This window comes from Pygocentrus nattereri, chromosome 5 (genome assembly GCF_015220715.1).
Source record: "Pygocentrus nattereri isolate fPygNat1 chromosome 5, fPygNat1.pri, whole genome shotgun sequence".
In the NCBI taxonomy this organism is placed as follows: domain Eukaryota; kingdom Metazoa; phylum Chordata; class Actinopteri; order Characiformes; family Serrasalmidae; genus Pygocentrus; species Pygocentrus nattereri.
Window position 1 is genome coordinate 3,394,379 of NC_051215.1, and position 17,165 is coordinate 3,411,543.

Below are 17,165 nucleotides of genomic sequence, written 5' to 3' on the forward strand. Positions count from 1 at the left end.
GTGAACACAAATAGCTAATCAGCCAATCACACAGTCACAACTCACTGCATTTAGGCATGTAGAGGTGGTCAAGACGACTTGCTGAAGTGCAGACCGAGCATCAGAATGGGGAAGAAAGGGGATTTAAGGGACTTTGAACGTGGTGTGGTTGTTGGTGCCAGACGGGCTGGTCTGAGTATTTCAGAAACTGCTGATCTACTGGGATTTTCACGCACAACCATCTCTAGGGTTTACAGAGAACGGTCCGAAAAAGAGGAAATATCCAGTGAGCGGTCAGTCGTGTGGACGAAAATGCCTTGTTGATGTGAGAGGTCAGAGGAGAATGGGCAGACTGGTTCCAGATGATAGAAAGACAACAGGAACTCAAATAACCAACCAGAATCTCTGAGGAACGTTTCCAGCACCTTGTTGAAAGTCTGCCACGAAGAATTAAGACAGTTCTGAAGGAAAAAGGGGGTCCAACCTTTTACTAGTACCTAATAAAGTGGCCGGTGAGAGAATGTCCACTGACTCTTACATATATGAACACAACATACATGTAGACATATTTTACAATATATGCCTCAGCCTTCATTATATTTGTCCATATATGCCCATATATCAGATTTTAGCCATGCAGCCCAGCCCTACCTGACAGGCAGCTGACTTTTCATGACACGACAGGGAGACCGAAGGAAAAACAGAGGAAACGTCAAAAAACGTACAGAAAACGTCAGAAACTTGTACAGTCTGATCAACGTCTAGGCCTTCCAGCTTTCCAGCAACCTGACTGACTCCTTTTATGTTACAAACCCTAAACTTCTCGAACATATTTGGGACTTTTGGGGCACGATGCTGCTCACAAACCAGGCGAAACGACACAGCAGGCTCTCTTAAACGATTTTAAACGTGTCTGCAAACATAACCGGCTTCCTACTCGACTCAGCTCGACTAAAACCCCGTCACTCGTCCACAAGAATACCAAGAGTGCGAAGCCTAAATCGGCTTCTTTGGCGAATTTTCCGTTCCACCTTAAACGGCGAAGACGTTCCATTCGGGCGTTTGCCCCGCTAATATGTCAATACAGCACCATTTAAGGTGGAACGGCAAAAAAAAAGGAAAAGAAACTGGAGTTAAGTTCAGACAAGCTCACATATGACATTACAAGCACTAACCACTAACCGACACAGAGCCAGTCAGCAGAGTAACGTCAACACGAGAAAACACGGCGAAAGTGCGTTAGTTAGATAGCTAAAGTCGACAGCAGAGATAAAATTGAAATAAAAACTGATTTAAAGCCTAATTTTAGCAGTTGTGTAGCCTCTGTGAAACTGACGAGCCTTTTTCACAGAACGTCTGTTTTCTTTAACACGAAGCTGAAGGCAGGGTTTCATTCGCCAGCTTGATTTTTCCGAACTTTCCGTTCCACCTTAAATGGTGCAGCAGTTGCATTCTGGCGCCTGAGGCGCCAGGATGCAACTGCTGCACCATTTAAGGTGGAACGGAAAGTTCGACAACACGCTGGCGAATAGAAAGCCTCGTTCTTATAAATATTATCAGATGTCTCCGAGTGCTTCTGAAAGGTGTAATTAAAAAGCTTCACTTACAGCCGGTCTTCGTTTTGTGAGCCGCTTTCGTGAACGTGTTAAATGTTTATGTGCTCAGCGTCAGCTGCGCAGCCATGGGCGCCGTGACGCACGGCCACGTGACCTCATCAGCTGAACATGGGTCCACGTGATACTGCTGTCAAAATAAGAGCGGGGGGCGGGGGGTGCTCAAATAAAGCTTGGACACACAGATTAAGTTAAATCATACTTTTTTTTTAATCCCACAATCCCGCATCCGTGAAGTGAAACACCACATACACACTAGTGAACACACACACTAGGGGGCAGCGAGCACACTTGCCCGGAGCGGTGGGCAGCCCTATCCAGGCGCCCGGGGAGCCGTTGGGGGTTAGGTGTCTTGCTCAAAGACATCTCAGTCATGGACTGTCAGCACTGGGGATCAAACCGGCAACCTTGTGGTCACAGGGCCAGTTCCCTAACCTCCAGCCCACGACTGCCCCCCCCCATAATAGCCATAATATTATGAGCTGTCGATAAAGTGGTTAGAGTAGTGGGTAACACCTCTGCTTTCTACGCTATAGACTGGAGTTCAATGCCTGCCTGGGTAAATACCCCACATTATACCAATAAGAGTCCTTGGGCAAGACTCCTAACACTACCTTCACCTGCCTGTGTACAATGATCACATTATAAGTCACGTCAGCCAAATGTAGAATATCGCACACATCAATATCTACTCACTTTAAAGCCAAGGAACAGGCAGTAGTAAAGTTTTTCTTTAACGTTACAAGATAAAATGACAGATAGACAGGAAATTGCAGTGTTACGGTAGCAGGACAATTAATTGCACATAAACTTAGATATCGCTGCTGTCAGAACAAAACCTTGTATCTCCGAAATGGTAACTTTACAGCAGATGGAAAAACCTACTCTACGTTTAATGTAAATCAGTGGAACCAGACTTTTTTCCAACTGTTAGATCCTAGTGTCAGTGCATACTCTTGATCAATCCACAATCCTGGGTTCATGGCTATATCATGACCAATGGGGTTCAGGCCTAAGGTACACATAAGGCCTTAGGGCTTGCGTCATACAGAGGCCTCAGCTTATGCTTGTGCGTTCATATTGTTGGTTGTAACTCATAGTGACATCATTATCCGATCCATGTACCCGGACGTCATAAACGTCCTTGGGGCCCCTGTCTCATGACTACTTTCTGTCTCTATCATTACGTTATGCTTGTGCTATGTTTATGTATGCCTGCCCTTTTCTTCTCAGTGCATAATTGTGGGCTGTTTCTTTTGGTCCATTCAACATGAAATCTACACTCAATGCAAAGGGCAACAGGTACTTTCAAATTAGGTTTAGTTCAATATACAAGGTTTTGTTCTGACAGCAGTGATATACTAGCAGTGATATACTAGGCAGATTTGGGTCCCCTTTGATTCTTTAAATGCTGCCATAATGATGCTGGCACTTCAATCGAATATTCCAGTTGAGAAACATACAGTAAAATCTTAACTGTGACACTGAAGCTTCGACATTTAGAAACTTAAATAAATAAAGGGATTTTAAAGGGCTTTTTATCAAAAACATCAAAAGTCATGGTTCATTTTAACATTTCTTTCTTTACCCCTAAGGATTTTGTCACAGCAATGTGAATGACCTCTTTTCTGACTGGCCACAGTGTATTATGGCTCATATAGAGAGCAGTCTTTCTGAGACACTGCGGAAACACTTCATATCACTTCAGCGGGAATGGGTGAGGCCAAACTGAATATGCAGGAATGTGTGATGTGTTGTTTTTTGTGACATCACAGGCTGTTTTTGCAGCTTCGTTTTCCTAACTTGGCTGTGTTGACCGAGTGAACGGGACATTTTGAAATGTCATCACTGTTTACATAGTACATTTCAAAAAAGTGAGGAATGCAATGTAGCGTGCCTAATTGGCCTGTGGGGGGGAACCCAGAGGAAACCCACACAGACACGGGGAGAACATGCAAAATCCACACAGAAAGGACCCCGGTTACCCGGCCGGGGAACCGAACCCTTCTGTGAGGCGACAGCGCTATCCACCACGCCCACCATGCCGCCGTTTTTGGACCGCTGAGAGCAAATATCAGACAACAAGTAAACAACAGAGGATTTATGACATTTTCAAAATACTTTTAGAGTTTTCTCTCTTCTGTGTTGTTAATATGTATATGTCTAATGCTCTCGTCAGAACAAAACCTCGTATCTCCATTTTTGACATTTTTTGTTTTTTTTGGCATAAATTGAGAATGCCTTTACATTGTGTGTAAATTTCATGATGAATGGACCAATAGAAGCGACTGAAAATGGCTTGAAAAAAAAGTCTGGTTCCATTGACTTCCATTATAAGAAGCATAGCTTTTTTCCTTCTCCTGTAAAGTTACCGTTTTGGAGAGACCAGGTTTTGTTTTGTCTGTTTTGAGTGTTAAGAAATGAGTTCCACTTTTACTCTAACAGAATCTGTTTGACTGCTGGAGAGTGCTGATAAATCACGTGCTGTTCAAGGGTCAAACCCTTTCCTCCCCTGATTGATCCTGCAGTTACTCGAAAACAACATAACAGGCCTTAAAACCTGTTATCTGTGACCGCAAAACTCTTAGAAGGACGGAATCTGTCTATCTAAACACTCTGCATTGATTACTGAGGGTCTTCCAGACTTTGTCTTCTGCAGTCCTGATGATTTGCCGTGAAGCTGAATCAGCGTGGGAGAGTTGCGCTCACAACAAATGAAAATAGAAATTCAGTGCCTTTTCAAATTAAACCCTTAAAGGGGTATTCCACCCTTTTTTTATTTGAGATAGACAGAGAGATTCAGGGTGGGTTTGGTGTGAAATGGTTCATTGTGGAGATTTTTTACAGTGGTGGTGATAGGAACCAGGGGTCACCATGGCTACAACACAAGTATAGACATTATATTTACTACCTAAAACCACCCGTGAACCTACACGAGTCTTCTGAGCTTTTATATGTTGATGATATTAAAACAGTGGAAAGGTTTTCTTTGTGGACCACATATTAGCACAACACTATCATTAAACAGTGATACGTCAGGCAGTGAATTCATAACCACTTTATGCATTAAATAAATAAGGGAGCTTTTAGAGGTGGACGTCTGGTTCCTATCACCACCACTGTAAAGAATTCAGACTCGGTCAGTTTCTCTGGAGCACGGAGTTTCACACCGAATCGCTCTGAATGACCCTGTTTACATCTCAACCATCTAATTATGTAGAACTTCTGATAAATCTGTTGAGTGAAGCTGTACCTGTCTTACATGCTGAACCAGTCTCGGTCACCATGCGGGGCATTAAACCTGTGGAGGATAATGATTGGGCTCCCTGTGGCTGTTTTCCTGTAACTGTTAGTGACGGCAGCGCAGTTTGTCCCTCATGTAACTCATTCACAGCAACATTAATGATAATGATCAGAATAATAATAAGAAAATGTGTTATTGTTGCAATATTGTTATCATGTGACAACAAAAACAGACATCGTTATATTATTATTATCATTATTATTGAGAAATTATGTACTGTATTGTTTGCTTCGCTCATTCATTCATTCATAAACTCATAGCTGTGAATTTCTGACACATCCATTTGGGACTGCTGCAAAGGTATTGGTCAACTACAGCAGAACAACTGGTAATAATGTAATAATAATAACAATAATAATGATAATAACAATAATAATCAGAAGATGAATTCCCTGTACTACTAATTAATTTACATTATCAGTTAATGAAACCCATCGAGGCCCAAAACTTGATTAAAGTATCATTTTTATATTGTATTCATGTTGTAGTTAGTCAGTATTCTCGAACTACAATACCCAGCATGCATTAGGCAGAGACCAATCTCAATTCAACAGCTTATATATAACACAATTCAAAACATCCCACCCTGAATGGTTGAGATGTAGAGTCACTGAAAGTGGTTTGGGGTGAAACGCTCTGTGTTAGGGAAACTTACCGAGTCAGAGTTGTACGGAGCCCCTCGTGATCTCGTTCCCACGCCTTAGTAAGTCATGGCCATGACCTGATCATCTCATTCCCACTCCTTACTAAGTCACGGCCACGCATTAGGATGTCGTTCCCACACGTTAATAAGGCGTGGCCACGCATTATTTTTATTTATACAGGATGTCACCATAGAAAAATGACACGTACGGCCCTCCATTCCTACGGAGCCCGCTGGTAACATCCTGTGAAATAAAAATAAGGTGCGGTCACGATTTAGTAAGGCGTGGGAACGAGATAATTAAGACGTGGCTACGCCTTATTAACGAACGAGATCCTAATGCGCGGCCATGACTTAGTAAGGCGTGGGAACGAGATCGGCTTACTAAGTCGTGGTCATGCATTAGGATCTCGTTCCCACGCGTTAATAAGGCGTGGCCACGACTTTTTTGTATTTATACAGGATGTCATCGGCGGGGCTCCGTACGTTTCAACCCGAAGCAGAAATGTGTGTAAAAGGATGGCGTGAACGGGGCGGAGTTTGTCGGAATACAGGTGGGGAAAGAAACAGCGTGAGGCGGTTTCCTAGGAGACGCAGAGGCGCGAGCCGGCCAAGGCGGGGCTCTCGGCTCGCGCTGCGATCATAAAGTGGGAACGCTATTGTCGTATTAATCCAGATTTGGATTTATTTCACGATAGCAATGAATTTCCAAGCGGATCAAAACATGACGGACGCGGACAAATCGCGGCAGGTCAGTAAGAGGCTCGCGCTTTTTCTTTGCTTACATGATCAAAAGTGCTCATATATTTAATGAGAAATGCATGCATGCATCCTTCTCTGCCATGCAGCCTGCAGTGCGCGATTGCATCAGGTTGGAGTGCGATGTGCTTTATAGCACCGTTAATAAAACCCGGTTATCCCGGGTAAAACGGCATTGCACTCTCTGGTGCATGACATTGAGAAACACAGCAGCCCTTATAGATGCTTATTTTGAGGCACGGTGGAAAGCTGTCATGGTGCAAGTTCCTTTGTTGCTCTGCTGTCTAAGAATGATGCTGATATTTCAGCTCTAAAGGCTGTGGGATTGGCAGCTAATGAGAAAAGCAGGCTGCACTGCATGCAGTGCTGTGGTGCAGTGTGTTCAGCTGGGCTTTGCCTTTGTCTGCAGGAGGAGGATTATGCTGGGGAGATCAAAGGGGGCCTGCGTCCATCTATGAGACTGGTAGTGATGGGCATTGTTCACAAACAGCCTAAGAGGTAACGTACCCAACACAAAAACACCCCACGCTCAGCCTCACATTACTCCCTATATGACATAGTGCACTACAGAGGTCGTGAGCCAGTGGCTTGTCCAGCCAGAACTGTGCAAAAGTCAGAGACCACGTTCTTATGGAATGTCCAGTCAAAAGAACTGTTATTTTCCAATGTCAGAGAAAAAAAAGAGCAGAAAATATATTTAACAAACAAACAAACAAACAAAAACCCTCAACAGCTAAATGTAATATCAGGTTTGTATCGTTATTTACTGCGTCCACTCTTCGCCTTCATTCCAGCGTCCACTCTTTTCAGGAGACACACTTTCAGCTCCTCAGAGAACCTGCAGACACACCTCCAAAGTTCAGTCTTAGAACCTGGTTGATCATTTTCTGAAGTGATCAAACCCACTCAGTGGTGCTCAGGTCTGGATTCAGGGGCGGTCAGTCCATTGTCCAGCTTCTTTGTTCGATGTGTCCGTCTCCTTTTTTCAGTGAGGTTCTTCTTGATCCTTTCACACATCCTTTCAGACCCACAGCGCTGAGTGGTCTTCTCACAGTGGAAGGATGGACAGAAACACCTGTGGATGTTTTCAGATCTGAAGCAGCTTGGTTTTCTCCTTTAAGTTCCTTTAAGCGTTAAGTTTATCTAATGAGGGCAGTTTTAGTGTCTACCAGCTCTTCCAGGTGGTTGTTAGGAGTCACATTTTCTCTGTAATTCCTGTAAATCCAGTTTCTTTACATATTTTGCTTTAACATTCTCCTTATGTATACAAGTGGGTTATATCTAATCTTCCCAGAAATATTGGAAAAGTGAATAGATTGTGCCTGATGGCTGTTCTGACTGACCATTACAAATAAAGGCTGGTCTCTGAGTTTTGCACACTGCTGTATGTCCTACAGTTAATAAGCTGAATATGCATTAAAACTGCGCTTTATAGCCAGTGGTCAGCCATCTGGGATTGAACCATTGAACAGCTGAATAGATTTCATCATTTAGGGCACTAGGGAATAGGCAGTAAGGAGCTATCAGTGCACTCTGTGTCCAATACGGAGCTATTATGTGGTTGAATGTGTCCAAGAGGGACCCCTGTAAGCTGAATATGCCCAAGTAATGCTCCTTTGTTCCGATACAGAGCCATCTGGGATTCAACCGCCAGCTGAATAGGCCTAAAAGTCTCCCTATTGGACACATAATGCACTATTTAGGTGTAGAATCAACACTTGTGCACCTGTGGTGCTCTGGGGAGGAGGGAGTAGGAGCTAGGGAACCACGGAACATTTAGTTCATCAAGTGAATGTTACGGGTGGTGATGTGTTTGTGTACATCATCCCTTTCCACCCCCCCCAGTGCAAAGGAACACAGGGAACTGAAGATAGTAAAGCTAGAACAGGCTACCAGCTATCAAGCTAGTACATGAATTAGAGAATTTATGCCAAAACCTTCAGTTATTATATTAATATACTGACCTTCAGACTTAAAAAAAAGATGGTTCTTCAAGGAACCCTCAAAGAACCCTTTGCATGATTAAAGATATTTTCATTATGAAAGGGTTCTTCAGGTCAATGGAGAACGTGCTTTAGATGGTTCTATATAGGATCTTTTTGAAAAGTGTTCTGTGCAGTGTCAAAAAGGGTTCCTCTATTGTTACAAGCTTGACATCAATAGAAGAACCTTTTTTGGTGCTCTATAGAACCCTTTTCCAAAAGACTCTATATAGAACCATACATAATGTCACGATTGGCCCCTCTCAGTCCTATCCATGTGTTAGTGTTGCTTTGGTCCAGCCCCCTCATTTCATGACTCCACCTGTTTCCCGCCTGCCCCTCGTTTACCCTGTGCTTTGCCCTTTGTTTCGCTGGTCTTTGGTGTTTGCATTGTTGTTTGTTCTGCTTGCTTGATTCTGGTTTATCTGTCCCCTGATCGATCCGTGTTGGCTACATGAACCTGGACCGTTTAAACGATGACCCTGGATTTGCCCATAATAAACGTCGCTTATCTCCGCATATGCGTCTGCCTCCTCGCTCCCCGTTACACTTAAGAGGTTCTCCATCAATCTGAAGAACTCCCGACACAAAGAAGCCTTTAATCATACAAAGGTTTCTTTGAGCATTTGTGGTTCTATATAGAAACATATTCTTTACTCAAGAACCCTTGAGGAACCATAATTTTGATGCTTTAATGCTTGTAGTTGTGCAGGACTTGTGACTGTGGCTTAAAGTGAAGACTCATTGGAGTTTTTGAGGGGCGATTCACAGTTATTATTCATGGCTGTTATTGATAATGATCGATCGGTAAGCCTCCTTTGTAATTGTCGTTGTGTTTGATTATGATAGCTGTGGACCTTCATAAGTGGGTGGCACCAACTGTGCTCCTTTACAAACCACCGGCTGTGTTCTAATTCACTTGGGTGGCTACTGAACATGGTGTAAGTTCAGACAAACATTATTATTATTATTATTATTATCTTTCAACAAATATTGAAAGATAATAAAATCATTTACAAAACTTTTTTAAAAAGGCAGAACATACCAGGGCAGTCTCAGAGATGTGGGAGGTGCACTTCACTCTAGAGCACTATTTGCAGCAATCATTGCCAGCGTGGGAAAACAGCAAATCCCATGAAGACCTTGTTGGCTAGAGGCTGTAAGAGATGCCAGGCCTAAAGTTCAGGCCTTTTTTGGGAAATAAAAGGAATGCTCGTTTCTTTGAAGTGGTGAACGGAGGAACATGACAACTAATTTCTAATAACAGCCGTCTGTTCATATAACACTAACATGAACAAATTCTCCCCTCCCTCTACCTCTACTGTGAACGTCAGCACATTTTGCCTTACTCATAGTTCATGATGTGGACCAGATGTGTTAGTGTCCCATGGTGTCATCTACATATACTCTTTGCATATTAAATAATATGTTTTATTTATATTGCACAGTGTATAGTCTCTTTACAATAGCCTAAATATGCTAAATGGAACAAAGCAAGGAAAATGCAGTAAATGCTCATGTCAGTTATTCATTCAGTCATATACAAACATTTGAAGACCTCCAGACCAGATGTTTTGTTGATTTTCTACATGTTGATTTTCACAATGATGTGCATAAACTGGGTCTTTTTTCATCTTATTCTCCAGGGTACCTTTTTGTTTGTCCATCTGAATTTTCATGACCAAACCGTCAGGCAAATTATTCAGTAACTAAAATTTTATCTTTTTTTTTTTTTTAAGAACTCCCTCAAATGAACAGAACATGTGTTTTATGATCTCCACATGTCACTACATGCTCACAATTTACTGCTGAAAGCCAAAAATCTCCGCCGCTCTTTGTGTTGTTTTCTAAAAGTGATGTTTCCAGAGCAGATCACTGAAGAGACGCCGTCTGTTTATAGTTTAGAGCCCAGATTTGGGGAAAAACGGCTCGACTTTCAGTAGAAAAACAAAGTTCAGCTTCTTTTATTATAAGGGTTTAAAATGACATCACCATCTATTAGACTGGAGAGAAGAGCTACAGCCTCACACGACGCCCAGCTTCTGAATGGAGCTTATGGAATATGGACGTTATGAAGAACATGACCAAGTGCCTTTTGGACCCACCGGTGGTCTAAAGGAGTTTAAAAGGTTAATAGTGGTGAAGGCTACAGTATAAAGAAATAAACATTTGCGCAGATATTATACGTTTTTTCCAGCAGTAGTTGGAAAAAACAGTTAAAAGCAGTTATGTTTAGCAAATAAGCAGAAGTGTATTATCTATAAAGAATAATTCATTAGTTTCACTTTGAAAATCAACAAAACATCGAATTTGACCTTGGGCACCCAAACTTTTGATTGCATTCTTGATTGCAGCGCAACTACTAAAAAGGCCATAATAAAAAATCTCAACAAATCTGTGGGCCAGCTTTGTTTTTATTTTATTTTTATTTAATGTTTTACCAGGACTCCAGCTGGCCATTGTTTATTTTAAATATGCCAAAGCACAGCAGCAAAAATAGGCTCTGAATATTTGAGTCATTCAAAAATAACTAAATAAAAAGTGATTGTTTCATATAAAACAATAGACCACATTAGCTGCAGATAACTTAGGCCTCTTTAAATGTCCCCAGTTTTAGAACTGCCCATTTACTTCAGCTGGACACCTGGCATATTTTTTTTGTACTGCAGCTCCTGGTGAAATGGGCTAATATTAATAGAAAATTTAAATAATTAAATAAACAGGCCGAATGGGATTGTGCCACTGGTCCTGATTTGGCCCGCAGGCCTTGTGTTTGACACTTAGGGCTTAAGCTATGTTCACATTACAAGCCGATTTTTTTGCTCACATCCGATCTCTCAGACACCATGGTTCACACTCGTTTAGGTCAGTGACTCTAATCCGTCATTAATGTGATGAACCGGGCCTGAAATGACCCTCATGAGCTCATCCTGCTCAGTAACGTCATGTGACTGAATCACTGCATCATCAGCACAAACTAACGAGCAGAACGAGCTTCGCTGAGAAGATCATTAACTCTGATCAGCTCTCAGCTTCGTTATTAGAGCCAGACGGAGGAGAAAAAGGTGAGATGAGCTGCTTTTCCACCGTTTCCAGGCTTTAACGTCTGTTCGATGCTGTTGCCATGGTAATGCTGAATGACGGCACAGGCGCAGTGGAAAAAACGCACATGAATTCTGATCTGTCACATTAAGGTCACACGGCCATGAATCAGATACGTATCCGATCTAGGACCACATATGAAAGTGGCTCAGGTCGGATTTGAAAAGATCAGATTTGTGTCCACACGGCCCTGAAAACACCAGATCTGAGTCACATTATGGCAAAAAATTGGATTTGTGCCACTTCAACCTGGTAATGTGAACGTAGCCTTAGGCTAGGACACAGAGGAGAGTGGTTCTACCACGAGAAGTGCACTTTATTAAAAGTCACCACTAACCACAAGCTTCATGCCACCAGTGACCCCCACCCAAACAAAACACACCCAAACAGCCCACATTCCCCAACACAGAATAACACAGTAAACACATGCACATTTTAGACTGATAAACAACGACATTAACAACAACAGTAAGCCACACTTTGGGAGTGCGATCACTTTCCATGATCCTCCTCACAAGCTTCCAGAGACCAGCAGTAGCCAGTAGCACATCACTACAGTATATTTGTCTTAAAGGCACAGTAGCTTGTTTGATTCTAAAATGGTCATGTAAATATTAATTATGACTGCTTTTGGTACATAAAACCTCATACACTTGATAATACACTAAACACAGGATTTAGGCCTTTAAATGCGTTCATTATGGCAACCACCAACAGAGGGCACTGTTGTATAATTGTTTATTGTTGTGAATTTTCCATGTCCTTATTTGGCCTCTAGATAAATATCTGGATTTTTTCAAGGGTATTTTCCCATGTCTAGTGACCATTGCATTTCTGTCTGTTCCTGCAGCCTGGTGGTCACGTTGTCCTGCCCGTCTCAGGGGAAGGGTGAGGAGGAAGAGGAAGGGGACGTGGGGCTGCAGTTAACAGTGAACTTTGCAGAAAAGGCCGTGCGCCGCAACTCCCGAATGGCTGGAAAATGGGGAACCTCTGAAAGTGCTTTGTCTTTCTTCCCATTCGCTGCTGGGGAGGCTTTTAAGGTAGTGAAATAAGTTCTATTGAGTTGTATTATTGTGTGTCATAGAGACACCATAAATAGACGTCATACACAACCTGCAGCAGTGAGGCCTGTTTTCAGAAGTTAAAGGTGAAGTGCGCCAGCTTTTCAAAATTTCTGCAAAATTCAATCATTGAGATTCAAACAATGTCACTCAAAATAGTTTGGTGTGAAATCAGTTGTAGAGAAACTTACTGACTCAGATTTCTTTACAGTGATGGTTTCAAGTTTCAACTTTATTTGTCATTTGCATGTCAGGACATGTGGTGAGACTCAGGTAATCACTCTACAGAAAGTAAACAAGTTCAAATGAAATACAAGAAAAACAAACTGAAATATATTAAATATACACAAAATATAGAGACAATATACACTTTAAAGTGACTAAGTGGCTCAGTGTTATTGTCATTCAAAGTGACTTAGTGTTAAAGTGTTACTGTCCATAGCAGAGATGATATGAGATGATAATAATACTGACAGAGGGACTGAGTGAAGTGGTAGCTGGGGTCGGACCCACTGCTTCACAGCTTGTTCAGAAGCCTGACAGCCTGTGGGTAGAAACTGTTCATTAACCAGGTTGTTCTAACCTGTGGTAGGAACCTGGGGTCACCATGACTACAACACAAATATAGCCACTGTATTTATTACCCGAAACCACCAGTGAACTTACACAAGCTTATTTATGTGATGTTGATGATGGAAAAATAGTGGTAAATCTAAAGAATTGTTTTCTTCGGGTACTATTTTGCCTTACAGCGCCCTGCATGTACCTTTCCACCAATGAATGTGTTTCTAAAATGACCGTTTAGGCATATCTCAGATATCAGGCAGTGTATTCATAACCATAATAACTTTGTGTGAGGGAGCTTTTAGAGGTGGACGTCTGGTTCCTATCACCTACACTGTGAACAATTCAGACTCGTTAAGTTTCTCTAGAACAGAGCGTTTCACACCAAACTGCTCTGAAAGACTTTTTTATTATCTGAGACATTTAATTATTTAGAAATTCAGAGATTTTAGTGTCTGATTTTTCTGTGTCATTGTGGAACTTCTCTCTCTCTCTCTCTCTCTCTCTCTCTCTCTCTCTCTCTCTCTCCCCATCGCTCTCTCTCACAGATGGAGATTGTATGTGAACACCAGCAGTTCCGTGTGATGGTAGACGGTCAGCCGTTGTGTGGATTCACTCACAGAGTGACCCGGCTAGCTTCCCTCACTTCCCTCCGTGTGGTCGGGGACCTGCAACTCACTAAGGTTGCTTAATGGGGAATCATCGCCGTGACAACACAGAGACGCTCTCATTTCTCTAACAAGCTCATCCTTTTATGTTTCGCCATCTTTTTTACATCAACAATGTTTCCATATATATGTTACCACACAGCTGGCATGAGTACCTATACATACAGCCGTGTGCCCACAGCCATCTGGAGCTTCGGGTGATCAGACAGTTCCACGCCTAATGATGAAATTTCCTCTGGTTCTGTTATCATAGTATACACTCCACTCAGCCCTGCTGGAAAAACAGCACAGACCAGCACACATTCCCTGCTGGTCTGGTGCTGGTTTAGCAGGTCACCCAGCATTGTCATGCTGGTTGGCCAGCATACCAACATCCAAAACATAACATATCACTGATGAAAACCTCGTATCTCCATTTTTGACATTTTTCAGTTTTTGACATAATTTGAAAATGCCTGTTGCCTTTACATTGTGTGTAAATGTGATGAAGAATGGACTAAAAGAAATGACCTGAAATGACTTAGGAAAAATTCTGGTTCCATTCACTTACATTAACCGTACAGTAGGTTTTTGCTTCTCCTGCAAAGTTACCATTTTGGAGATACAAGGTTTTCTTCCGACAGCAGCGATATGCAGGTTTTGGTTTTTATCAGCTTGATAATTTTCAATTGCTTCAAACCAGCACACCGGCGTCCAAAACACAACGGATGCTGGCTTTGTTGGTGACCAGCTATGTGGGTTTTTGTAGCTATCCCCTTCAAAGAAAAGTCACAAAAATTTCCACTTAAAGGGACATTCCGGCAAAAAATTGGTTTTAATAGTGGGAAAACCCCTCCTGATCACATGTACCTGAAGGTGAAGGTCAATTTTGAATTACTACTTGGTCTTTTTTTTGGGGGGGATTTTCTCCCCAATTTAGTCGTCTCCAATTCCACCTGCTAGTTAGGACGCCCCTGACCTGCTAAACCAGCCACCGCTTCTTTTCGAACTGCTGCTCACGCAGTGTCACGGGACAGTCGAACGCGCTCGGGGGAAAGCGCCAACCGCCAGATCTGATAGGTCAGCTTACAGGCGCCTGCGCTGACCAGCATCGCGTTGAGTGATGGGGGGAGAAGGGGGGCCATCCTACCCACCCAGAGTATTTTAGTGGAGAGCACGGACGACCTGAGCAACAGAACGATTCAACAAGCTAAAAAGTAAAGCTAGCAAATAGGCTACCTCGCTCGCTTTAGTTTGGCGTATCTCTGAAGGTGAGGAACTTGCCTCTGCTGCCCGTTTTGTGTTGAATAAGCCTGGAATCATCATTTTCCTTACAATATATGAGCTTTATGAAGTGCCAAGGGCGATGACCAGTGCAAGTGGGGGTGCAATCAATCACTAATGCCAGCTAGTTAGCATTCATTGGCTGAGGCAAGAAGTAACTAGTTATGTTTACTCAAGTACATTTACTTCAGTAAAGTACTGATGGAATATTTTCAAATCATACTTTAGTTACTAATTCCTTTTTCGTATTAACTTCATTGTGTTTTGCTGGTGACGTGTGTCCTGCTGTGTGATTGGTCATAACTTTAGCGTTTTCATTTAGTCCCAGAAAGAGAGGAATAGAGCCTCATAAGCAGTTTCTGTGTTGAGAGATGCTGGATGGACTAAGAGGTTGCACTGCAGGTCTACAAGTTATTTAGTAGTTGTTTTTGTTCAGGGAGGAAGTTTTACTTTCACTTCATTATTTACCCAAGAATTAATACTTTTACTTGAGCATGGGCGTCTTCTGCTCTACCCCAGCCAGCAAGCAAGTATGGGTCCTTTGTGGCTGTTTGCCACTCGCGGACCACCCCAATTTCTGTCCTGCATACACGCTCTAGTTTTGAATCTCCCCCAACAGATTTTAAATGCACAGATTTTTATTTTAGAAAATAAACAAATTACAAACAACTGAGAGAAAGTAATGACTAGGCCTGATATAAAATGATGTACGTTGCTGACGCTGAGCTGGATTAAAATTATTTACCAAACTAATTCACAAAGTTTAACTAAAGAAAGTTGGCAGGAAAATTAGACCATGAGTGGAAAATGAGCAACGATAAGTGGAATTTTGTCTATTACTCGGCTTAAACACTGGTGGGCCGCCCAGAAAACGCTGAGTGAAAAGCCAGTGGTCCACCAGCTTTTCCATCAGCAGGCCGACAGTGGTCCACTACCCTCTTGCTGTCAGGGACCTATTGTGTTTACTAGCCTGCAGGTTATTGGCGAGAAACCAGGGATGCAGTAAAATTTCCTAATGCATGATGTAGTGAAAGAAAACTGATGGATGAAAACCGGGAATACTTTCAAAAGCTAAGGCTGCTAAATATTTCACAGCACGACAGTTTTTACGCCGGGACGCTCCTTTAAGTTGAGTTTTTGAATGCAGATATTTTTGAACTAAATTTTAGGACTTTTTTTCTGTACACCAGCAATTATTATCTACAAATGTAAAAAAAACTCTGATACAATGAATGTTCTGTAGAAACCAGGACCCCCCTCTCCACAGCCCCCCCAACAATGTTTAGATTCCGTACTGTTTGGAATTATAATATAACTATTTTTATCCTTACTGTCCACTTTATGAGAAACCCTTGTAGCTCCACCTTGCTAATGTATGGTTGGAGACTCACCTCGTGTGTCAGACATCCCTTAGTCCTTCCTCAGTGGTCAGTGTTTGATCACAGGGCCCCTCTTGGCTGTAACGTGGGTAAAAACCCCAGCAGCACCGCTGTGTAGCAGCACCACACACACTACCAAATCAGTGTCGCTGCTGTGCTGAGAATGGACCACCACCCAAAAAATATGTGGACAACTGCAACCCCGGGGTCAGAAACAGTTGAGTGATGAATTAGAGAACGGTCTGTAATTGTGCTTCTGTATGGTGGCGCTGTATGGTAGGCCCGGGGGTTTCTAATAAAGTGGACAGTTTGCACATTCTTTCGTTTGTATAATTCTCTTGATTTTTTTTCTCCATTTCATCTTGACAAATGTCAACTAGAAGGAGGCGACTCAAAGAGAATCTCCTCCAACGTGTGCTTCTACCTGCCGCTGCCTTGGCATAACAACGCAAGTGCCTTCACGAGTGTGTGCGGCTGCGCTGTTCTGACGGAGGAAGCAGAATGAGTGCTCTGAAAAACACCTGAACGGTTTTTAGAGGGCAGGTCCTGCCTCTCTCTTCGAGAGACTGCTGTAACAATAGCTTGCATGGTACTATTTAAGTTGACAGGGTGGTGCGTATGTGTTGTAGACACACCTCTGCTATCTACAGGTGCTGTAGTTGCACTGATATATGCTGCATTAGACTTTGATTTTTTTTACATTGGTTCTAGTACAACGAATGCACAGCCCATGGATCTGAATGCTTCATAGAACAGCAAAAAAAAAAAAAGATCTCTTTAGACGTTTGATTCAACATCGTTTCTCTGTATATTTGCAATATTAAAAGGAGAACAGTATAAGAACATTT

At 42.4% G+C, this 17,165-nt stretch overlaps 2 protein-coding genes across 3 annotated transcripts in view; one reads left to right on the top strand and one right to left on the bottom strand.

Moving 5' to 3' along the window:
* zfyve26 (zinc finger, FYVE domain containing 26) overlaps positions 1 to 1,688 on the bottom strand; it is a 50,015-nt gene extending 48,327 nt beyond the window's left edge. For both annotated transcript variants that reach the window (XM_017718230.2, XM_017718229.2), the window contains exon 1: positions 1,587 to 1,688. The gene's annotated coding sequence lies outside the window, so the exon portion shown is untranslated. The remainder of the gene's footprint in view (positions 1 to 1,586) is intronic.
* A 4,430-nt stretch (positions 1,689 to 6,118) lies between these two features.
* On the top strand, positions 6,119 to 17,160 carry si:ch211-10a23.2 (uncharacterized protein LOC567812 homolog). Its single transcript, XM_017718255.2, has 4 exons — positions 6,119 to 6,290; positions 6,708 to 6,796; positions 12,233 to 12,422; positions 13,556 to 17,160. Exons 1-4 carry the CDS (start codon positions 6,240 to 6,242, stop codon positions 13,697 to 13,699), a joined length of 474 nt encoding a protein of 157 aa, XP_017573744.1. The 5' UTR covers positions 6,119 to 6,239; the 3' UTR covers positions 13,700 to 17,160.
* Positions 17,161 to 17,165: the final 5 nt, after the last annotated feature.